The sequence below is a fragment of the Podarcis cretensis genome (genome assembly GCF_951804945.1).
Source record: "Podarcis cretensis genome assembly, chromosome: 8".
Taxonomy (NCBI): Eukaryota; Metazoa; Chordata; class Lepidosauria; order Squamata; family Lacertidae; genus Podarcis; species Podarcis cretensis.
The window spans coordinates 3,686,503-3,710,661 of NC_137177.1; the positions used below are offsets into that span (position 1 = coordinate 3,686,503).

Here is a 24,159-nt window from a genome sequence, read left to right on the forward strand (position 1 = left end):
GTTCCGTGAGGCTCTTCGAATAGCAGTTTTTTCGTCTTGCGAAGCAAGCCCATTGACAGTTTAGCGGATTAGCGCTATTAGCGGATTAGCAGCTTTTAGCGATCAGCTGTTAAGCGGCTTATCAGCGGATCAGCTGATAAGCGGCTTAGCGGCTTAGGAAAAGGGGGGGGGGAGGGAAAAAAACCTGCAGGAACTCGCAAGACATTTTCGTCTTCCGAAGCAAGCCCATAGGGAAATTCGTTTTGCGAAGCGCCTCCAAAACGGAAAACCCTTTCGTCTAACGAGTTTTTCGTCTTGCGGGGCATTCGTCTTGCGGGGCACCACTGTATTGTTTTTGGAGCCACATTTTATCAGGTAGTTTTGGAAGCGGTCCCATTCCTTTTTTTAACCTTATCGCCTGAGTGGTTTCTTATCAGGTCTGTCATTTGGGAATTCTACAATTCTAAGAGGAATAAAAAGCGTTGTGACCCTTCTGGTGCTGTCCACTTCCCCCCAGAAACTTCCCTGGAGGACCTGCCGCCACCCGACGCCTTAGCGCCCCACCCGGAACCGGGCGCCCCCTGCGGTGCTAACACCACCCAGCACCCAGCACTGACCTCATCTGAGTTCTGCCAACACCCATCGTGGGACGAGGAGGTGGAGCAGAGGGAGGAAGAGGAGGAGGAAGAAGAAGACCGGGAGCCAATCTCAGAGCAGCGTCAAGCGGAGCTGGACCAATCAGGGAACACTCTGGAAAAATGCCCCGTAGGTGAGCGACCCGCAGGCGGCTTGTTCAGACAAGACGTAGGCTGCGCTACAATTCCCAGAGCGGTGAAAACAGTCGGCTCCTCTCCCCAGGGAGCTCTGGGAATGGTAGTGCTGCGAGGGGGTAAGGGGCACTGCCAAAGAACGTTCGGCGCCCCAAACTATAACTCCCAGAATTCTTTAGGAGAGGGGGAAACTGTGACTGTATCACAGCCCTGTATGCTGTGAATGCAACCGGAGAATGATGAGGTGCTGTTCCTTAATATCTTTTTGCGGAGAATTTGCAGGGTGTTGCTTTTTTTTTTTTACTGGCTGCCTCCATGAGGACTACAAACTTGCATATTAAAATGAAAGGAAGGGAAACCTCCAAGTTGTCTGCTTAGCTAGAGGCCTTATTCTGCAACTCGTGAGCTGCTACCCATGGATATTAGTGGGGAGGTATTAAATGAAAAATCAATAAAAAGCATTTTTTTAAAAAAAAGGATATTAGGGGGGAGGGGGGCATCTGTGGCTTTCTAGCATCTCCCCTCCCCCCCGCCATGCCTGAGGTTTCATGGCGTTGGCCTAGTAAGGCCTTCTTCGCCCAGAAAACATCCCTACTCACCCCCCCTGGCAACTTGCCCGGACCGGGATGGTAGCCGAGTCGAGTCAGCGAGTAAAAATAGCTTCTGCGCTGAGCGGAGCAGGAATTGGAGCCAAGAGGGTCTCCTGCGTGTGACTCCCAAATATTCCTCTCTCTCCCCTCACCACCCCCCTCGCACGGCAGCTGACTCTGCGGCTGAGCAGAGCACCTGAGAAGGAAAGCTCTTTGTCTTCCTCTCTCACACACGCAGCCTGCTCTGCAAGGCTGGCGTTGGCTCCCAGTTCCTGGCTCCCGGCTCCCGGCTCCCAGTCCCTTTAAACAGAGCTGCACAAAGCAACATAAATGAGCAACTGAAGCATTGCGGAGAGAATATAATCTCCTGGAGATGTGTCCACACCCAGAGTCTATTTGGGGGCACAAAAGCCCAGTTTTGTGTTTAACCCGGAAGTAGTAGTAGTAATAATAATAATAATTGTTGTTGTTTAGTCATTTAGTCGTGTCCGCCTATTCGTGACCCCCTGGACCAGAGCACGCCAGGCACTCCTGTCTTCCACTGTCTCCGGCAGTTTGGTCAAACTCATGCTGGTAGCTTCGAGAACACTGTCCCACCATCTCATCCTTTGCTGTCCCCTTCTCCTTGTGCCCTCCATCTTTCTCAACATCAGGGTCTTTTCCAGGGAGTCTTCTCTTCTCAGGAGGTGGCCAAAGTCTTGGAGCCTCAGCTTCAGGATCTGTCCTTCCAGGGAGCACTCGGGGCTGATTTCCTTAAGAATGGAGAGGTTTAATCTTCTTGCAGTCCATGGGACTCTCAAGAGTCTCCTCCAGCACCAGAATTCAAAAGCATCCATTCTTCGGCGATCAGCCTTCTTTATGGTCCAGCTCTCACTTCCATACATCACTACTGGGAAAACCATAATTTGAACTATACGGACCTTTGTTGGCATAATAATAATAATAATAATAATAATAATAATAATAATAATTTATTATTTATACCCCACCCATCTGGCTGGGTTTCCCCTGCCACCCTGGGCGGCTTCCAACAAAGTATTAAAATACAGTGGTCTGTTAAACATTAAAAGCTTCCCTAAACAGGGCTGCCTTCAGATGTCTTCTAAAAGTCTGGTAGTTGTTCTTTTTGACATCTGATGGGAGAGTGTTCCACAGGGCGGGCGCCACCACCGAGAAGGCCCTCTGCCTGGTTCCCTGTAACTTGGCTTCTCGCAGCGAGGGAACCGCCAGAAGGCCCTCAGCACTGGACCTCAGTGTCCGGGCAGAACGATGGAGGTGGAAATGCTCCTTCAGGTATACTGGGCCTTTGAGGCCGTTTAGGGCTTTCAAGGTCAGCACCAACACTTTGAATTGTGCTCACAAACGTACTGGGAGCCAATGTAGATCTTTCAAGACCGTTGTTATGTAGTCTCGGCGGCTGCTCCCAGTCACCAGTCTAGCTGCCGCATTCTGGATTAGTTGTAGTTTCCGTGTCTTTAATTCTTCTGACATCGTGCGTTAAAAGCGTGTTGCAGGAAAGCAGCTGTTTAAGAGGAGCTTGGTCTGGGTCAAGAAAAAGTCCCATCGAGTCCAGCAACCTGTTTTACTGTTTTCACAAAACCTAAGATTCTGGGTAGACTGCCTCTGGAGCTGGAGGTTCCATCAGAACGTAAGAAAATCCTGGCTGCTGGGTCAGGTCAAGGGCCCACCCAGTCCAGGATCTTTGTCCTCCAAGGGGCCACCCAGATGCCCCGGTGGAAAACTCCCAAGCAGGATTCGAACACAAGAGCCCTCTCCCGCCCTGCAGTTCCCAGAAACTGACATTCAGAAGCATTGCTGCCTCCCCAAATTTGGCCAGTCCTCTTTTAAAGCCATCCAGGTTGGTGGACATCCCTAAACTCCAAGTGGCAGGGAGTTCCACAGTCCAATCTACGCTGCATGAGGAAGAACTTTTTTAAAAATCTGCCCTGAACTGTCCAACATTCTGCTTCGTCAGATGTCTCAGGAGAGAGGGAAAACTCACCCCATGTTTGGCTGCAGATGGAAGCCAGGATTGCCCCCCGCCCGCCCCCCCGTTAACGGAGAAATCTGAGGACTCCCTTGGACAAAAAACAAGGACCCCAGCCAGGAATACCAGAGCAAAACAGCAGCCAGTAGGCTTGGTCTTTATTGAAGACTGTCGCGACAGGACTCCCACCTGCCACCAGGTGGAACAAGATGGAAGCCCCAAACAAAAGAGAACCCAAACTTTTATTATCTGCTAATCCCCATGTTACACCCCGCCCCAAACTACATTATGGTTACATCATGAAAGGGGAGGTCTGGTGGCAGTAATCTGAGCATCCTGGACCCTGCCCCATGGTTCCCCTTGCCCTCCACCAAACACCCATCAAGTGAAGCAAAAGAGATATTTACCGTATTTTTCGCACCATAGGACGCACCGGACAATAGGACGCACCTTGTTTTAGAGGGGGGAGAACAAGAAAAAAAATTCTCCCCCTCTCTGCCCAGTGCCCCTTCAGCGAAGCGGCAGGAGGCGCTGTGCAGAGAGGGGGAGAATTTCCCCCCTCTTGTTTTCCCGCTCTAAAACAAGGTGCCGTTTAAGGTGTGTTCAGGCGGCTACCTTGGAAGCCTGGAAAGCGAGAGGGGTCGGTGTGCACCGACCCCTCTCGCTCTCCAGGCTTCAGGTTCCACTCTGCGGATGTCTGCCTGGCGCGAGGGGTGCTCTGCTTCAGGGCGCTGCTCACTCCGGGTGGCAGGCTGCTATCCGCAGCATGGGGAGCCCTGCGGGGAACTCCCGCAGCGCTGCCTAGGCTGCGGGTGTGTTCCAAAAGCGCCGGGCGCTCTGATTTCAGCGCGCCTGGCTGCTATCCTCTATAGAGGCTCCTTCCATAGCCGCGCGTCACCTCTCCAGCCAGGAGAGGGTAGCGGGGCTATGGCGTCTTCGCTCCATAGGACGCACACACATTTCCCCTTCATTTTTGAAGGGGAAAAAGTGCGTCCTATAGAGCGAAAAATACGGTACATTTCCCTGTTTCCCAGCCAAGTTAACCCCACCCTTTTGTCATCATCTGGGTTTGTTCTTTCTGGAATGGCTACCTGTCTGGCACTCAGGTATCAGGATGCCAGGGATCATCACTCAGGCAGAGGGGCTGTTGAGGAGCTGAGCTCACAGGTCTAGATGAATTTCTGAAGTTTTCCCAGTGAGCCAGTACATAGATGCATTTATCAGTGAATTCTTACATTTGGTATTGTGCAGCAGAGGCCCTTTGAATAGACAGGAAGAAACTGCGATGAAGTGTTTTGTGGGGACAAGTCACAAAATCGATTGGGCTGGTTTTGATAGTGGGCTGCACGTGCATGATATCTGCTGGAGGGGCAACCCCCCAACCTATACATAAATTCCTGCAAGACCCCAAAATGAGCATCTCCCAGCCGCCACCCCTGAATTTGGGTGCTCCTCTCCCTCCTGTTGGCCTCCCTGCCCCCACCTCCGGGTGATCGGAACCCTCTCTGCGCGAGCCAAGGCAGGAGATTCTGTGACGGTAAATGGCAGCTGGGATTCGTCAGCTATAAATAGCCCCCCCTCCTCTGCCCCGACACCCCCCTCCCAGGACTGGGCGCCCCTCCTCCAGCCAGACGCTCGTGAGAGGTTCCCGCAGAGCCGCGACGAGTCTTGGATCTGCGAGAAAAAGGGGCTTGCCATGGCTAACAGAGGTAGGAAACACCCCCCCCCAAAAAAAACCACTTTAAAATATTATCTATACCCCCCAAGGGGGCGCAGAGCTGGGTGGAGTTTAAAAGATGGGTGGAAGGACCTCTGAAAAGGGGGATTTCTTGCTAGGGAGAAAGTGGGGGGGGGGCTGTGTCAACCGAGGGTCTGCAATTGGGCTACCTCGACACGGGAGGAGGGAAGATCCGGGAGGGAGATGGACCCAATCCTTAGAAGCTGTGTGCGGCTGTTTGGACGGGCAGGGGCATCCTGTATGGCTTGGGGGGGGGGTGTTGAGATCAGGGGAGGCAACATTTTGGGGCGTGATGCGGGTGCCATAGGAGGTGGGTGGGTAGGTAGGTGGGACCCCCCCCCCCAAATCCCTGCAGCTGGGGCCTGCCTTTTTCATCCCCCCCTCCTGTCGCAGCCTCTCCTTCCTCGCTGAGTTGCCTGCCTGGCATTTGGGGCTGTCAGTTATAGGGTTTGAGCAGGGAGGGGGGTGTGTGTGTGATGTTTCTGACAGCTGCAGGCATTTGGGTTCTTTTTCCATCCTCCTCCTCCTCCGCCGTCCTCCGGGATCGCTGGGGCCAACCGCAAGGATTCCCTTCCCCAACCCTGCGCCCTCCGGGTGTCCCAAACTACAACTCCCATCTCCCGGTTCTACACCTGGGAGTTGTAGTTTGGGGCATCTGGAGGGCACGGGGTTGGGCGAGGCTTGATTTATCAGCTGTTTTAAAATGAGGCTGTATTTTAAATTGCATTTTAACCTGTTTTTTAAATTGGGGTGTTTTTCCCCCTTTTCCTCCCTTTCCCCCCTATTGTGTTTTTACTGAGATTTTATTGGCATTAGCTGCCCTGAGCCCGGCTCTGGCTGGGGAGGGCAGGGTATAAATTTTTATTTTTATTATTATTATAAAGGAGAATAGATAGCAAGTGGTTTAACCCTTTCCCCCTCTGCTCAAGACCCTGGAGAGCAGCTGTCAGTCAGAGTAGACAAGGCTAAGCTGGATGGAAAAGACAGATGACCTGATCTTTCCTTTCTTCCTAAATCCATACCTGAGCACATACAGGAAGATGCTTGATGCTAGAGGAGCCTTGGGTCCAGCATTGCCTGCTCAGGCTGGCAGCAGCTGCCTACCTGCAGGCTTGCAAACTCATCCAAACCTTTCAGCCCAGCACGGGCTCTCCGATTCATCCTGCCAGAAGGGCGTGGCCTCCCCTTATTTATGGATTTATTCCACCAAACATACACACAGCCGGATTGTGAAACGAAAGCAACCCTCAGAGCAGTTTGCAGAGAAGACAATGCAATGAAAGGATCGGCCAGAAGAACGAACGGCAACAATTCTTTTGGAACGTTAAAATAACAGTTAACAGAAAACTCGCACTGACTTCCTAGGCACCTGGGTTAACCAAACGAGGATTCTTTTATTTATTTTTTATTAAAAAATTTATTAAGGTTTTTACATTACAAAAAATGAAGAAAAAGAAAAGAGAAAAAATACAAAATAAAAATTGTTAAAAACAATCTTTCCATCACATTATTTTTCATTTACTTGTTTCTCGGACCTCCTCATACCTCCCTTTTTTGTATTCCAAATCAAATTATTAATTCAACAATTTCTTTCCCTCTTTACGCTACCCAAATCTTATTTTTAAGTTATTACAATCTTGAATTTTTACTTATATAAACCCATTTTTTCATATTCTTTTAACCCATTACAGCTAGAAACCACTTAGTTCCAATCCAACATTATTCTAAAATTTTGCAATGTCTCTGTAAATAGTCTTTAAAAAACAAGGATTCTTTTAGCAGGTGCCGGAAAGAGGATGCTGAAGGCTGCCTGCCAGATATCACTAGGCAGGGAGTTCCAAAGGGTAGGTTCTGCTGCAATAAAAGACCCGAGTTCTTACAAATGTGAGAGGTGGAACCGTAGCAGGGCCAGCTCCCCTTGAGCTAGGAGGGCAGGCGGAAGAGGGAGGAAAGGCCACCGCAAAGCCATAGTGAGGGATTGGTTGGGCTTTGGAGCCCTGAGTTCAGATCCGTGTCCAAATCCAAGCCTCAGGCTTCTTCATGGGGAGGGGGGCTCCTGGCAATGCAGGAAAGGGCCTTCTCTGTGGTAGCAGCTCCCAGGCAACTTTGGAACTCCCAGCCTAGGGACGGCAGGCTGGCTCCCTCCTTGCTGTCCTTCCCCTGGCAGGTGGAAAACAGCTTTATTTATTACAACAGGCCTTTGAGAAGTTGTGTTTGTTTTTTTTCAGATCTGAATTTTCACACAACACGTTGCTTTAATTCTATTAAATTAGTTTTCAGCCTTGGTTTTTTTTTTTTTTTTTTTTAGCTTTCTGTGCTGTGAGCTGTGTTGTTTTCCATTTGTCTGGGATATAACCAAGTGCAACAATGGCAATGATTAGGGAGGAAAGCAAGGGTGCCCCTGACCATGTGCAGAGTGCTTTCCCCATTGCTGGGGTGTAGCGGCAGCCTCTGGGGAGAGGAAGCAGGGTCTCCCGGGTCCAAAAGAGCAGCTTCCAGCTGGCAGCTCCCTCCTTCGAAACTTAAGTGCAGGATGCGACCGTTACACTGGAGTGGATGGGGCGGTCAGAAGAAGATTGATTTCTTCTCCTGGAGTGCTGAGTTTCCCCCCTTAGCCAGCGTGACGCACCTTAACCCTGAGTCAGGGGGTGAGTGCCCGGGGCAGATCATAGACCTCTCACCTCTGCGTCACGGGATCTCCTGCGGCCACAAAACCTGCTGGTTCTGTATTAGGTATTTTAGGTCAAGACATACCAAAAGAAATGAGGACTTTATTTATGTATGCCACTACAGCAGCAAGAATGTTGATTGCACAGAATTGGGAGACTGGAGAAACACCAACTAAAGGAAGAACGGCAAGAGAAGTTGATGAACAATGCAGAACCGGCAAAAATGACAGAAAGACTAAGAGAAAAAGGCAACAGACTTTGAAAAAGATTGGGAACCATTCATATTATATTTGCAGAAACAAAGGAAGTCAATAGACTTGATGGCAGGATTTAAATAAACATGCACATTATTAGCATCAGAAAATGTTTAGAAGACAGTGAAATAGGATGGTGTATTTAATTTAATTTAAATTTAATTTAAATTTAAATTTTTTAATTTTAATTTTTAATTTTAATTTAATTTTATTTTTATGTTTTTAGGTTATTAATAACCTTTTCTGTTGAGAGATAGCAAAGTGGGTGAGAATAGAAACAAACAAGAAGTGGAAGTTGGGGGAAGTCTTGGAGGGGAGGGAGGGAGGAATATATAGTAAACATTAATAATATGAGATGTATGTAATGAATGAAAAAGAAAAATGAATAAAGAATTATATATATATATATAGAATCTGCTGGTTGGAGAAAGCTGGACAGAGGCCGGGGCATCTCTCCCGCAGGACACAGGGATGGCCACCGACTTTGGTGGCTTTCAAAGAGGACTAGACAAATTCACAGAGGAGGAGAGGGCTGTTGATTGCTCCTAGACGCCATGGCTGTGCTCTGCCGCCCTGGTCACAGCAGAAAACCTGCTACCACTGGATCAAGTTCCTTGGTTTTCTTGTTTTTACTGTGAATTACTTTATCCACTCGGGACACAGGTGGCGCTGTGGGTTAAACCACAGAGCCTAGGGCTTGCCGTTCAGAAGGTCGGCGGTTCGAATCCCCACGACGGGGTGAGCTCCCGTTGCTCAGTCCCTGCTCCTGCCAACCTAGCAGTTCGAAAGCATGTCAAAGTGCAAGTAGATAAATAGGCACCGCTCTGGTGGGAAGGTAAACGGCGTTTCCATGCGCTGCTCTGGTTCACCAGAAGCGGCTTAGTCATGCTGGCCACACGACCCAGAAGCTGTACGCCGGCTCCCTCTGCCAATAAAGTGAGATGAGCGCTGCAACCCCAGAGTCGGTCACAACTGGACCTAATGGTCAGGGGTCCCTTTACCTTTACCTTTACTTTATTCACTCACTTCCCGCCCTCCCCTTCCACGCGTTCCCTATTTCCCTTCGGAAATGCTATTCCATTCATTCATTTTAACCTATTTATCTCACTAATTAATGCAGTTGCTCATAATTCGAACCCTGCTCGTGTTTTCATCCTGCTATTTTAGTTCTTTAAAAACTCAGTCTCCAGTCCTCAAGGAACTTTTCGTCGTTATGGTCTCTAATCTTGCCTGTTCGTCTTGCCAGTTCTGCATACTCCACCTTCCTTTTCCTGGGTTGGAATTTCTCCTTGTTCCCATCTTTGGGCGTACAGTATTCATGCTGCAAGTTCCCCAGCTTTGTGGAATTACTCAAATCAAATAGATTCAATTGGATTTGGAACAAATGTGCAATCGGTCTACCACTATTTTGAATCAGATTATGTTATTGCTTTTATCAGCGGGTCTTGCAAACTGCTATTCTGAATAATGCTTTTTACAGGGCGGGGTAGGGGGCACTGGGGCGAGTTTAAGGAACCAAGCAGGCTGTGACTAGAATAGTTTTGTAGTGCGTTAAAAAGCCAGTGCGTTAAATTTCAGACCTGAGATGATGTTGCTCGATCCCTCCTGGTGCATCTGAAACTTTTAGTGCATGGGTAGGCAAACTAAGGTTTGGGGGCCGGATGCGGCCCAATCGCCTTCAAAATCTGCCCCGCGGACGGTCCGGGAATCAGCGTGTTTTTACATGAGTAGAATGTGTCCTTTTATTTAAAATGCATCTCTGGGTTATTTGTGGGGCATAGGAATTTGTTCGTTATTAATTTTCAAAATATAGTCCAACCCACCACATGGTCTGAGGGACAGTGGGCCGGCCCCCTGCTGGAAAAGTTTGCTGACCCCTGTTTTAGTGCCTCCTGCTTGCCTTCTCTTGCCTGCTATGTTGCAAATCCCTGCACCTTCATGAGGTCTAGCGACACGGGTGGTTCTCTCTACAGCACAATGAAGTTGCTGTTGCTTGCTTCGCTTTCCCCCTGCGGTGGCAGGGATTTGGTGTCATAAGCAGGGCTGGATTTAGGTTTGATGAGGCCCTAAGCTACTGAAGGTAGTGGGGCTCTTTATATGTCCAGCTGTCCTTTGTCAACAACAAATTGCCGCTGTTTTTTATGTTGAATATATGCTATATGGTGATTTATGGACATTATACGTATCACAAGCCATTTGCACATATTGTCCATGCAGAATGTAAAGGTAAAGGTAAAGGTACCCCTGCCCGTACGGGCCAGTCTTGACAGACTCTGGGGTTGTGCGCCCATCTCACTTAAGAGGCCAGGGGCCAGCGCTGTCCGGAGACACTTCCGGGTCACGTGGCCAGCGTGACATCGCTGCTCTGGCGAGCCAGAGCCGCACACGGAAACGCCGTTTACCTTCCCACTGGTAAGCGGTCCCTATTTATCTACTTGCACCCGGAGGTGCTTTCGAACTGCTAGGTTGGCAGGCGCTGGGACCGAGCAGCGGGAGCGCACCCCGCCGCAGGGATTCGAACCGCCGACCTTTCGATCGGCAAGTCCTAGGCGCTGAGGCTTTAACCCACAGCGCCACCTGCGTCACCTGTAGAATGTAGGCACACTATATATAGAAAGGAGCAAACCAGCGATATTTTAGGGAGCAGGCTAGCAGTCGGGGCCCATGGCTTACATCACAGGAGCCTAGGTACAATAAAGGAAAAGGTAAAGGGACCCCTGACCATTAGGTCCAGTCGTGGCCGACTCTGGGGTTGCGGCGCTCATCTCGCTTTACTGGCCGAGGGAGCCGGCGTACAGCTTCTGGGTCATGTGGCAGCATGACTAAGCCGCTTCTGTCGAACCAGAGCAGCGCATGGAAATGCCATTTACCTTCCCGCCGGAGTGGTACCTATTTATCTACATGCACTTTGACGTGCTTTCGAACTGCAGGCTGGCAGGAGCAGGGGCCAAGCAACGGGAGCTCACCCCGTCGTGGGGATCGAACCGCCGACCTTCTGATCGGCAAGCCCTAGGCTCTGTGGTTTAACCCACAGCACCACCTGCGTCCCCTACACAACACAAAACACGGTTGCTGTATGTAGGTTTTAATTTATTTGTTTTCTTATCTTATATTTTGGAAATGTACATCCAGTTGTTGTTTTTCCTTTACATTTTTTGGGGGGCCCCCAAGAGAATGGGGCCCTAAGCTAGAGCATTTTTATTTCTCTCTCTCTGCAGTGTCATGCAGCTGTTTTTCTCTTTTGCTTGCAGTGGCAGACTTGGTGTACTGGCGCGACACCCGAAAGTCGGCGTTCGTCTTCACCGCCTTGATGGTGGCCCTGCTGTGCCTGCTGCACTTCAGCATCATCAGCGTGGCCTCCTACGTCTCCCTGGCGGCCCTCAGCGTCACCATCTCTCTCAGGGTTTACAGCAAAATACTACTCGCCGTCCACCGAGGGGAGGGACACAACCCTTTCCAGTGAGTGAACCGCAAAACACCCACCAGCCCCATTGTTGTTGTTTAGTTGTGCCCGACTCTTCGTGACCCCCTGGACCAGAGCACGCCAGGCACTCCTGTCTTCCACTGCCTCCCGCAGTTTGGTCAAACTCATGCTGGTAGCTTCAAGAACACCGTCCAACCATCTCATCCTCTGCCGTCCCCTTCTCCTTGTGCCCTCCATCTTTCCCAACACCAGGGTCTTTTCCAGGGAGTCTTCTCTTCTCCTGAGGTGGCCAAAGTCTTGGAGCCTCAGCTTCAGGATGTGTCCTTCCAGTGAGCACTCAGGGCTGATTTCCTTCAAAATGGAGAGGTTTCATCTTCTTGCAGTCCATGGGACTCTCAAGAGTTTCCTCCAGTACCATAATTCAAAAGCATCAATTCTTTGTCGATCAGCCTTCTTTGTGCTCCAGCTCTCACTTCCATACGTCGCTACTGGGAAAACCATAGCTTTTACTATGCGGACCTTTGTTGGCAAGGTGATGTCTCTGCTTGGTGTAGAGGCTGTAAATACACAACTAGAATTAGTTAGTTCCACCAGTCCTTGGCTTTGGCGCCCCCTGCTGTCAGCCTCCCTGCCCTCCATCCTGCCCCGTCCACCATCAGAGCAATGGCCTGGCTTAGGAAAAGGCAGGTCACAGTGCCAGATTTATGTATAAGCTAAACAAGCAAAAGCTTAGGGCCCCACTCTCTTGGAGGCCCCAACAAAATTAAAGGCAAAAAACCTGGATGTACATTTCCAAAATATAAAATTTGTTGTTGTTATTTATTCGTTTAGTCATGTCCGACTCTTTGTGACCCCATGGACCAGAGCACGCCAGGCATGCTTCCCTAAGCTTCCCTGAACAGGGGTGCCTTCAGATGTCTTCCAGAAGTTTGGTAGTTGTTGTTCTCTTTTACATCTGGTGGGAGGGCGTTCCAGAGGACGGGTGCCACTACAAAGAAGGCCCTGTGCCTGGTTCCCTGTAACCTCACTTCTTGCAATGAGGGAACCGCCAGAAGGCCCTCGGCGCTGGACCTCAGTGTCCGGGCTGAACGATGGGGGTAGAGACGCTCCTTCAGGTATATAGGACTGAGGCCATTTAGGGCTTTAAAGGTCAGCACCAACACTTTGAATTGTGCTCGGAAATGTACTGGGAGCCAATGTAGGTCTTTCAAGACTGGTATTATATAGTCTTGGTGGCCACTTCCAGTCACCAGTCTAGCTGCCGCATTCTGGATTAGTTGCAGTTTCCAGGTCACCTTCAAAGGGAGCCCCACGTAGAGCACGTTGCAGTAGTCCAAGCGAGAGAAAACTAGAGCATTCACCACTCTGGCGAGACAGTCTGCGGGCAAGTAGGGCCTCAGCCTGCATACCAGATGAAGCTGGTGGACAGCTGCCCTGGATACAGAATTGACCTGTACCTCCATGGACACCTGTGAGTCCAAAATGACTCCCAGGCTGCGCACCTGGTCCTTCAGGGGTACAGTTGTCCCATTCAGGACCAGGGAGTCTTCCACAGCTGCCTGCCTCCTGTCCCCCAAAACAGTCCTTCTGTCTTGTCAGGATTCAACCTCAATCTGTTAGCCGCCATCCATCCTCCAACCGCCTCCAGACACTCACACAGGACCTTCACTGCCTTCTGCCTGGGGCTCAGCCTTCCATCCTTGAATGGCACCCCAAAAATCCCCCCCACCTTGCTTCCCAGTAAATCCCCCTCTCTCCAGGAGAGCATCTGCAAAAGCATACCACAGGATCATAGACTCAGAAGGGACCCCCAGTGGTCATCTAGCCCAACCCCCTCCCATACCACTTTGGAGGAGCATAATTTGAGCTGTGCAGCCGGGGATGTGCCAAGGGGTGCTTCTTAAGGTTGCCTTTGACGAGGTCGCCTGGCGTTTGCTCACCCACCCATCCCATCTTTGCCAGGGCCCAGCTGGATGCCGACTTGGGGCTGTCGAAGGAGCAGCTGGAGCGCCTCACGGAGCGGGTCGTCTTCTACGTCACGTCGGGCACCAAGTCCCTCCAGCGCCTCTTCCTGGTGGACGACTTGGTGGAGTCCATTAAGGTAAGGAGGAGTCGGGCTCAACTGCTCCTGGATGTGGAGGTTCCACTCAGCTGTCCGACTAAATCCAACTCAAGAGTAGACCCACTGACATGAATAGGCCCTAAGATGGCCATGTGTGTGGAGGTCAACAGACATGCAATTAGCCTGGCATGTCTCATATATTTATTTTATATTTTGCGCTGTTGTTCCATCTACATCCCAACTTTCCTCCAGGGAGCTGAAGGGGGTGTCCATGGTTCTGCTCTTCCACATTACTGGCCCCCAAGGTCACCCAGCGAGCTTCGTGGGCTAGAGGGGGGTGGGATTTGAACTCTGCTCTTACAGTTCCTTGGGACGCAGGTGGTGTTGTGGGTTAAACCACAGAGTCTAGGACTTGCCGGTCAGAAGGTCAGTGGTTCGAATCCCCGCGACAGAGTGAGCTCCCGTTGCGCGGTCCCTGCTCCTGCACGTCAAAGTGCAAGTACAGTGGTACCTCGGGATGCAAACGGGATCCGTTCCGGAGCCCCACTCGCATCCCGAACGGAATGCAAGACACAACGGCGCATCTGCGCGTGCATGGGTTGCGTTTCGCCGCTTCTGCGCATGCGCGTGATGCCATTTTGAGTGTCTGTGCATGCACAAGCGGCGAAACCCGGAAGTAACGCGCTCCGTTACTTCTGGGTTGCCGCGGAGCACAACTCGAATGTGCTCAACCCGAAGCACATTCAACTCGAGGTATGACTGTAGATAAATAGGTACCGCTCCAGCGGGAAGATAAACGGCGTTTCTGTGCGCTGCTCTGGTTCGCCAGAAGCAGCTTAGTCATGCTGGCCACATGACCTGGAAGCTGTATGCTGGCTCCTTCGGCCAGTAAAGCGAGATGAGCACCGCAACCCCAGAGTCAGTCACGAGTAGACCTAATGGTCAGAGTTCCCTTTACCTTTACCTTACAGTTTCTAGTCTGACACTCTAAGCACTACATCCTCTGTGGCGGATGCTGGGTGTGTGTGGGTGTGGGTGTGTGTGTGTGTGTATAGGGGAACGGGTTGGTTCCAATCTTGCCAGGGACACAGCAGGACCGGGGGGGGGGGGGGGGGGGCTCCCAAGATTGCACTCCAGCCGGTCACGGAACTTTCTCTGTGCCTAATAAACGCCTCCTGAGCCCTTTTCTTTTCTCCCCCGTTGCTTCTCAGTTTGCTTTCCTGTTCTACATCCTTACCTACGTGGGCGCCGTCTTCAATGGGCTGACTTTGCTGATACTGGGTAAGGCCGTGGGCTGGGCAAGGAGCAACGCATCTCAGGGCTGGGGCAGAGAGAAGAGGAGACCACCAACAAGGAACAACAGCCTTGAAGGCGGTCTCAGTGGTTCAGTCAAAATTCACTGCACCACCTTGGACTAGACAGAAGAAGTCAGGGAGAAAAGTCTCCTGCGCCTTTAAGAGCCGCTGGTTCAGCTGGTGAAGCTTTGTCACAAAACACCACCTGTTGGATTTATGGCACAGGTGCCCTGCCAGATATATATATAGTGGCACCTCTGGTTGCAAACAGGGTCCATTCCGGAGGTCCGTTCGCAACATGAAAAGAGCGCAACCTGAAGCGCCGTATCTGCGCAGGTGCGCGGCGCAATTTGGCGCTTGTGTGCATGCACGAAGCGCAATTTAGTGCTTCTGTGCATGCACGAGCAGCGAACCCGGAAGTAACTCTTTCTGCTACTTCTGGGTCGCCGTGGGACGCAACCTGAAAGAACGTAACAATAAGATAAGATAAACTTTATTCGCATTAGCCGACAGCCATAGCAACATAAAACACGCAATATACCGTATTTTTCACTTCATAAAGCACACCGGACCATAAGGCGCACCTAGTTTTTAGAGGGGGAAATCAAGAAAGCCTGTCCGCTTCTCCCAGAGCTTCTCGGGGCTGCTGGGGGAAGCCCGGGTCTCCCCCCCCCCCAGCCCAAAGAGCAAAGAAGCCAAGACAGCGAGCGAGCAGGATCCATCCAGCCGGGAGAGGCTGCGCGCGACTATTGCAATTCCCCCACCTCCCGCAAAAGCCCACAGGAGCCACACACCCTTTCATAGAATCATAGAGTTGGAAGAGACCACAAGGGCCATCGAGTCCAACCCCCTGCCAAGCAGGAAACACCATCAGAGCACTCCTGACATATGGTTGTCAAGCCTCTGCTTAAAGACCTCCAAAGAAGGAGACTCCACCACACTCCTTGGCAGCAAATTCCACTGTCAAACAGCTCTTACTGTCAGGAAGTTCTTCCTAATGTTTAGGTGGAATCTTCTTTCTTGTAGTTTGGATCCATTGCTCCGTGTCCGCTTCTCTGGAGCAGCAGAAAACAACCTTTCTCCCTCCTCTATGTGACATCCTTTTATATATTTGAACATGGCTATCATATCACCCCTTAACCTCCTCTTCTCCAGGCTAAACATGCCCAGCTCCCTTAGCCGTTCCTCATAAGGCATCGTTTCCAGGCCTTTGACCATTTTGGTTGCCCTCCTCTGGACACGTTCCAGTTTGTCAGTGTCCTTCTTGAACTGTGGTGCCCAGAACTGGACACAGTACTCCAGGTGAAGTCTGACCAGAGCAGAATACAGTGGCATCTTGTTTGTTTTGGCCCAGTTCTCTAATCTGTCAAGGTCGTTTTGAAGTGTGATCCTGTCCTCTGGGGTGTTAGCCACCCCTCCCAGTTTGGTGTCATCTGCAAATTTGATCAGGATGACCTTGATAGATTAGAGAACTGGGCCAAAACAAACAAGATGAATTTTAACAGGGAGAAATGTAAAGTATTGCACTTGGGCAAAAAAAATGAGAGGCACAAATACAAGGTGGGTGACACCTGGCTTGAGAGCAGTACATGTGAAAAGGATCTAGGAGTCTTGGTTGACAACAAACTTGACATGAGCCAACAGTGTGACGCGGGAGCTAAAAAAGCCGATGCAATTCTGGGCTGCATCAATAGGAGTATAGCATCTAGATCAAGGGAAGTAATAGTGCCACTGTATTCTGCTCTGGTCAGACCTCACCTGGAGTACTGTGTCCAGTTCTGGGCACCACAGTTCAAGAAGGACACTGACAAACTGGAACGTGTCCAGAGGAGGGCAACCAAAATGGTCAAAGGCCTGGAAACGATGCCTTATGAGGAACGGCTAAGGGAGCTGGGCATGTTTAGCCTGGAGAAGAGGAGGTTAAGGGGTGATATGATACCCATGTTCAAATATAGAAAAGGATGTCACATAGAGGAGGGAGAAAGGTTGTTTTCTGCTGCTCCAGAGAAGCGGACATGGAGCAATGGCTCCAAACTACAAGAAAGAAGATTCCACCTAAACATTAGGAAGAACTTCCTGACAGTAAGAGCTGTTTGACAGTGGCATTTGCTGCCAAGGAGTGTGGTGGAGTCTCCTTCTTTGGAGGTCTTTAAGCAGAGGCTTGACAACCATATGTCAGGAGTGCTCTGGTGGTGTTTCCTGCTTGGCAGGGGGTTGGACTCGATGGCCCTTGTGGTCTCTCCCAACTCTATGATTCTATGAAAGGCAATGTTCTGTCAGGCCTTCTCGGTGGTTTCCTTGAAAGCATATATTTTTCAACTCAGAACCGATGGCATTTCAAAAAGGCTCTTTGCAAAAATGCAGAGGAGGGAGATCTCGCCAGTGAACAGCCCAATTTCAGGGTCTCTCTTGGTTAGGTTATCAGGGTGGGGAAGAAAGTCAGGGAGCAGCGCGGCAGATTTTCACTCTTTATTCCTTTATTCCTTTATTCTCCTTTCTGCAGGTGTGATAAGTGCATTTACCTTCCCTCTGCTGTACAGGCAACATCAGGTGGGTGACCTGGGCACTGGAGGGGGGGTGTAGCTGGAATTGGGAGACTTTACCCAAGGCAGCCAATGGGACCTGGGTGGCGCTGTGGGTTGAACCACAGAGCCTAGGGCTTACTGATCAGAAGATCGGTGGTTCAAATCCCCACGACAGGGTGAGCTCCCGTTGCTCGGTCCCTGTTCCTGCCAACCTAGCAGTTCGAAAGCACATCAAAGTGCAAGTAGATAAATAGGTACCACTCCGGCGGGAAGGTAAACGGTGTTTCCGTGCACTGCTCTGGTTCGCCAGAAGCGGCTTAGTCATGCTGGCCACGTGACCCGGAAGCTGTACGCCGGCTCCCTCGGCCAGTAAAGCAAGATGAGCGCCGCAACCCCAGAGTGGGTCACGACTGGACTTAACGGTTAGGGGGCCCTTTACCTTTACCCAAGGCAGCATTCAATTCCTTTAAGGTGCAGGGGCCCCTTCTGCTGACATTGAAGCCATTGAAGTGTTGGTGCTGACATTTAAAGCCCTAAATGGCCTCGGTCATGTGTATCTGAAGGAGCGTCTCCACCTCCATCATTCTACCCAGACACTGATGTCCAGCTCCAAGGGCCTTCTGGCGGTTCCCTCACTGTGAGAAGCCAGGTTACAGGGAACCAGGCAGAGGGCCTTCTTGGTGGTGGCGCCCGCTCTGTGGAACACCCTCCCACCAGATGTCACCAGAACAACAACTACCAGACTTTTAGAAGCCCTGTTTAGGGAAGCTTTTAATGTTTAACAGACCACTGTATTTTAATACTCTGTTGGAAGCCACCCAGAGTGGCTGGGGAAACCCAGCCAGATGGGCGCAGTAGAAATAATAATAATAATAATAATAATAATAATAATAATAATAATAATAATAATAATAATAATGCTTGAAGCAGAAGCTGGCTCTTTGCTCATTTTATTCGATGACTGTGTCATAAAACACACACCACACTTTTCACCCAAGTGGCTTATGGCGATAAACTTTCCAAAACGCGAATCAAATCTCAAACCATTTACCATCTCAGAAATTTGAGCAAGAGCGCAGGGGGAAAGATTTAAAACGTGAGAACAGCCGTCAGCACCCTGGAATAAGATGGTGGTTTTTAATAATAATAATAATAATAATAATAATAATAATAATAATAATAATTTATTTATTTATACCCCACCCATCTGGCTGGGTTTCCCCAGCCACTCTGGGTGGCTTCCAACAGAACACTAAAATACAACAACCTATTAAACATTAAAAGCTTCCCTAAACAGGGCTGCCTTCATGTTGTCTTCTAAATGTCAGGTAGTTGTTTTTCTCTTTGACATCCGGTGGGAGGGCGTTCCACAGGGCGGGTGCCACTACTGAGAAGGCCCTCTGCCTGGTTCCCTGTAGCTTTGCTTCTCGCAATGAGGGAACCGCCAGAAGGCCCTTGGCTCTGGACCTCAGCGTCTGGGCAGAACGATGGGGGTGGAGACGCTCCCTTCAGGGATACTGGGCCAAGGCTGTTTGGGGCTTTAAAGGTCAGCACCAATACTTTGAATTGTGCTCGGAAACGTACTGGTAGAGGTTGCTGAACTATAACTCCCATAATTACTGACCATTGTGGAGCTGGGGGCCAACAGCATTTGGGGGCGGGGTCAGCTGTCCCCCATCCTTGTTATGACCCTGATTGGCTAAGGTCCGCACCAAGACCCCCTGCCCATCACGACATGTTCTTGCCCTGTCCCCATATTCCTGTGAAAACAGACATGTGAAAAGAAAACTGGCCCCCATGCCTGGACTGGAATATGTAGCTCTCCCTATTGCTTTCACTGTATTCACCATGCATTTACAGTTTTTCCCTCTTTCACTGGGCAAAGAACCCTGGGAGATGTAGTTCGTTTGGGTGCTCCAGGAGTGTTCAAACTACAGTTCCCAGGATTCTTTGGAGAAAGCCGTGTGCTTCCGATGTTTGGCATGGATTGCATGCAAGCCTAGGAACCCTTTAAGCAGGTGCCAAGTGCCTTTCCATTGCTCTGGAAAGCAGCTTTTCAAACATACTCTGGAAGGAGAGTGCCTCTGAGCATGTATGGAGTGACACCTGAAGGAAGCAGCCCCGTTAAAGCACACACAGACATATCCTGGAGCCTGAACGTCTTCCTGGCATTTCCAGCAAATCCCCACTCACCACAGACCCTTTTCCTTTTCCCTTTTTTCAGGCACAGATTGACCAGTATGTGGGGCTGGTGAGGAATCAGTTGAGTAACCTCAGAGCAAAGTAAGTTGTGGGGTGTGTTTTTTTGGGGGGGGTATTGTCTCTCCTTTGCCCCCTGCCTCTTTTCCTTGCTTCTTCAGCTGGGGAGGGGGCCACCAAATCCTTCCATTGCCCACCGCCCCCAAAGGAACTCAAGGCGGCCTGCATGGCTTTCTTCCCCTCGCAACAACCCTGTGAGGTAGGCTCGGCTGAGAGATGCTGGCCCAAGGTCACCCAAATGAGTTTTGGGGGCCACGGAGGATTTGAACATTGGTCTCTACCTGGCCCAATGCTCCTAGCACTGCACGACGTTGGCTCCTATTTCACTGCTGTTTGGAAAAGAGAGCGTCACCCGTGGGTGCAATGAATTTTCAGAAACTGAATAGTGTATGGGGTTTCTGTGTATATACCCTAGCCCCACAGCACCCCCTGCTGGCACACTGGGCCACTGCTACCAGTGCTTGTTCGGGACCTATAGAAATTATGGAGGCAGGCCCTTCCGATAAGCATTGGGCAAGGGAAGCAGCTCTCCTAACCCTCCTGCAATCTCCAGAACAGACTCTGCCAACCTGGTGCCCTCTCCAGATGTTTTGGATGACAACGCCCACCAGCCCCCAATCAGCACACCTGGAGAGGGCACCAGGTTGGAGAAGACCGTACAGTGGTGCCTCGCAAGATGAAAAGAATCCGTTCCGTGAGTCTCTTCGTTTAGCGGTTTTTTCGTCTTGCGAAGCAAGCCCATTGACGGCTTAGCAGATTAGCGCTATTAGCGGTTTAGCAGCTTTTAGCGGCTTATCGGCTTATCGGACAAGCGGCTTAGAAAAAGGGGGGGGAAGGAAAAAAACCCGCAGGAACTCGCAAGACATTTTCGTCTTGCGAAGCAAGCCCATAGGGAAATTCGTTTTGCGAAGCACCTCCAAAACGGAAAACTCTTTCGTCTAGCGAGTTTTCCGTCTTGCGAGGCATTCGTCTTGCGGGGAACCACTGTAGTTAGATGTTTCCACGTTAATTGATTGCCCTGCAGGTTGCAGGCAAATTTGGGACTGGTGGAAGTTGCAGTTCAAAACTTCTGGAGCGGGCACCAGTGTGCTCTCGAATTTGAGGGCGGGGGGACCACCCGTCGCCTTTAGCACCCACCTGCCGTAAGGAAGTTCAGAAATATTTAAGAAGAACTGGCCTCGCTGCCCCCAAACCACAAGTTCGTCTGGCCTCACATCCTGTTTTCAACCACAAGCCTCTAAGAAACTTGCACACACACAAAAGGAGATGCGAAAGTGTTTGAGTTTCCCCTCTTGTTCGTCCCCCAGAATTTCACATTTGGATTAAGACCTTAATGTGCGTTTCGCTTTAGGTGTGGGGGCTGGGCTGCTGCAAAGGGAATGGGCGCACCGGCTTAAAAACAGAGCTGTCACCTGTTTGCAGAGCTCTCGGAATGTGCATCGACTTGATTCATTCGTGGGTTAAACCTGCATAAATGTGTACGCTGTGTTGTTGGGTGGCCAATAGTTCAAAAGGGGGAAATAGTCAGACTACGGAACTCCCTGCCACAGGAAGCAGTGACAGCTACCAACTCTGATGGCCTTGAAAGAGGATGGAACAATTTCATGGAGGAAGAGAGGGCTTCTCATGGCTACTATCTGTGATGGCTCTGTGCTGCCCTCCACAGTCAGAGGCAGCGATACTACAGGAAGGGAGTGTGTTGTGCACAGATCTACTTGTGGGTTTTCCCTGCGGAGGCGGGTTGCCTTCGCTTCTGGATGCGAACGGGGCTCCAGAACAGATCCCGTTCGCATCCAGAGGTACCACTGTGCATACTCCCGTACAACTGAGATTTGGGCTACCATAAAAAATTGACCCTGAGGCGTCCCAAAGGGCAACTTCAGCATTTCCCTAGTAAGCTACCGTATTTTTTTCTCTATAAGACTCACTTTTTCCCTCCTAAAAAGTAAGGGGAAATGTGTGTGCGTCTTATGGAGTGAATGCAGGCTGTGCAGCTATCCCAGAAGCCAGAACAGCAAGAGGGATAGCTGCTTTCACTGCGCAGCGATCCCTCTTGCTGTTCTGGCTTCTGAGATTCAGAATATTTTTTTTCTTGTTTTCCTCCTCCAAAAACTAGGTGCGTCTTGTGGTCTGGTGCGTCTTATAGAGTGAAAATATGGTATTTTATTCTAGACGATGTCCTGCAGATAATTTTTTTTTAAAGCAAGAAACTCTTTCTACTCGCTACTGGCTTAATTTCTTCTCTCTCTCCCCCTTTCCTCCTAGGATGCTGTCCAAACTGCCGACAGCCAAAGCGAAAGCCGAATGAATAACTCCCCCCCCTCTCCTGCTCTGACCCCCATACACACACAGAGATATATATACACCCACACATACCTCCTCCTCCTCCTGCCCCTTTCCTTCCCTCCAGCTGCTCACCCACCCCTTCCCAAAGAGACCTTCCTACCCTCTCACCTCCTCCCCCCCCCCGCCATGGCTTGGACACGACAGAAAGCCGCTCGCCTTCTCCAGTCCACCCCCCTGGGCTAACTGCGTGCCGGAGACGTCCGTTCTGCCAGCGTAGTCCTCTGGGCAGCTGCCGTCCTTGAGCAGAGTTGGCACAGCTTGGAGTGGGGCACCCTCCCCAGCACCCCCCAAGAGAATTCCAGGAAGCTGTGGCTGTTTTGGGGGTGGGCTAAGGCCCCTTTCTTACCCTAGTGCCACCCTCCCCGGTCTCCCTCCCTGCCTGCCTGCTGAATTTATTTCTTAAGGGAAAGTTGACACGGACCCGCCAGCCTTGGAGCAACACCTTCTTCCTCCAGGAGAAAAGCTCTGTCTTAAAACAGGTGCCCAACGCTGGCCAGAGCACACAATCGACCTCCACGCACCTTTTTATGTTTCTTTCTTTCTCCCGGGACTCGGACACACCCATCCCGGCCACCGACGCAGCTGCGGGGTTGGCGCGAGCCGGTTCTCAACATTTGCCTGGATTTACACTTTAATAAAAATGGTTGTTGGGGAAAAAAACCAACAACAAGTGTCTGACGTGTGGCCTCCTGGCTGTGATTCCTGCATCGTTGGGGTTTGGGCTCATGTACGGATGGGCTGCTGGGGGGTGGGCGGGTTGGGAGGAGGGGTCACGTGAGAACGCCTGCATTTGCCCAAATCACCCACTCCCCTTTCCGCACAGTTTGTAAAAGGGGCAGAGCGTGCCCAGTCTCCACTCTGCATTGCCGGCCGGGGGGGGCGGGGGGCGTCTCCAAAAAATAATACGTCCTTCACAAAACATCAAGTGCCTTCAAACGCTACGGGTGGAGTTTTAAAAGAGGGAAGGTAACAGAAGGCATTGGAGGCATTCACATTTGGAAATGTAAGACGATCCTGTTATTCTGTTGGGTCAGGCCAACATCCTACTCTCACAGTAGCCAAATGTCCCAAAGAACCTAGGAATCCAGGTAGACTGCCTCTGGGCCTGGAGGTTCCATAAGAGGATAAGAAGAGCCTGGCTGCTTGTTGTTTTTTAGTCGTTTAGTCATGTCTGACTCTTTGTGACCCCCTGGACTAGAGCACGCCAGGCACGCCTGTCTTCCACTGCCTCCCGCAGTTTGGTCAAACTCATGCTGGTAGCTTGGAGAACACTGTCCCACCATCTCGTCCTCTGTCGTCTCCTTCTCCTTGTGCCCTCCATCTTTCCCAACATCAGGGTCTTTTCCAGGGAGCCCCATAGCACACGAATTCAAGCGCACCGTAACTCATCCCTGGGATTTTCTCCTGCGCAAGCCCCCTTCGTCCCAGGCTGTCTGAAGCGCCGTACGCCCCCCCTCCAATATGAACCTGCCCAGGCCCTAGGTCTTCAGGAGAGACCCTTCTCTCAGGCCCCCACCCTCTCAGGACCCCATGGTGAGGATGCAGGAAAGGGCCTTCTTGGTGGTGGCTGCTCCCAGGCAACTTTGGAACTCCCTGCCTAGGGATGCCAAGCTGGTTCTCTCCTTGCTGTCCTTCCACCAGCAAGTGAAAACCACTGAGGGGAGGAACACAACCCTTTCCAGTGAGTGAACCGCAAGACACCCACCAGCCCCATTGTTGTTGTTTAGTCGTGTCCGCCTCTTCGTGACCCCCTGGACCAGAGCACGCCAGGCCCTCCTGTCCTCCGCTGCCTCCCGCAGTTTGGTCAAACTCATGCTGGTAGCTTCCAGAACACTGTCCCACCATCTCGTCCTCTGTCGTCCTCCTTGGGCCCTCCATCTTTCCCAACATCAGGGTCTTTTCCAGGGAGTCTTCTCTTCTCCTGAGGTGGTCAAAGCCTTGGAGCCTCAGGATCTGATCAGGCCAAATGACGCCCCTCTAACTCAATATCCTGTTCTCAACTGTGGCCAACTGGCTGCAAAAATGATTGTCTTGGCTTCTCACATGCAAGAGCAAGAAGTTGGTGATGGAACAAATTTTGGTGTTTGCTAGAGCCCTCCTAGAACATGCAGAAGAGCTTCGAAGAATGGGACTTTCTGTTTCAGAGGTAATTGAAGGCTATGAAGCAACTTTGAAGACAGCCTTAGAGATACTTCCTGATCTCATGTGCCGCTCAGCAAAAAAAATCTCTGGGATGTTGAAGAACTGGCGTCTTTGCTGCA

The 24,159-nt window shown here is 50.8% G+C and overlaps 1 protein-coding gene across 1 annotated transcript in view; it reads left to right on the forward strand.

Annotated features, from left to right (window-relative positions):
• The window catches only part of RTN2 (reticulon 2), a 37,898-nt gene extending 15,322 nt beyond the window's left edge, over window positions 1–22,576 (forward strand). The window contains exons 4-10 of the mRNA XM_079985598.1: window positions 497–748; window positions 11,239–11,446; window positions 13,374–13,512; window positions 14,685–14,754; window positions 17,272–17,318; window positions 19,518–19,576; window positions 21,818–22,576. Coding sequence (XP_079841724.1) covers window positions 497–748; window positions 11,239–11,446; window positions 13,374–13,512; window positions 14,685–14,754; window positions 17,272–17,318; window positions 19,518–19,576; window positions 21,818–21,860 — 818 coding nt within the window. The 3' untranslated portion in view covers window positions 21,861–22,576. The remainder of the gene's footprint in view (window positions 1–496; window positions 749–11,238; window positions 11,447–13,373; window positions 13,513–14,684; window positions 14,755–17,271; window positions 17,319–19,517; window positions 19,577–21,817) is intronic.
• The last annotated feature ends 1,583 nt before the right edge of the window (window positions 22,577–24,159 follow it).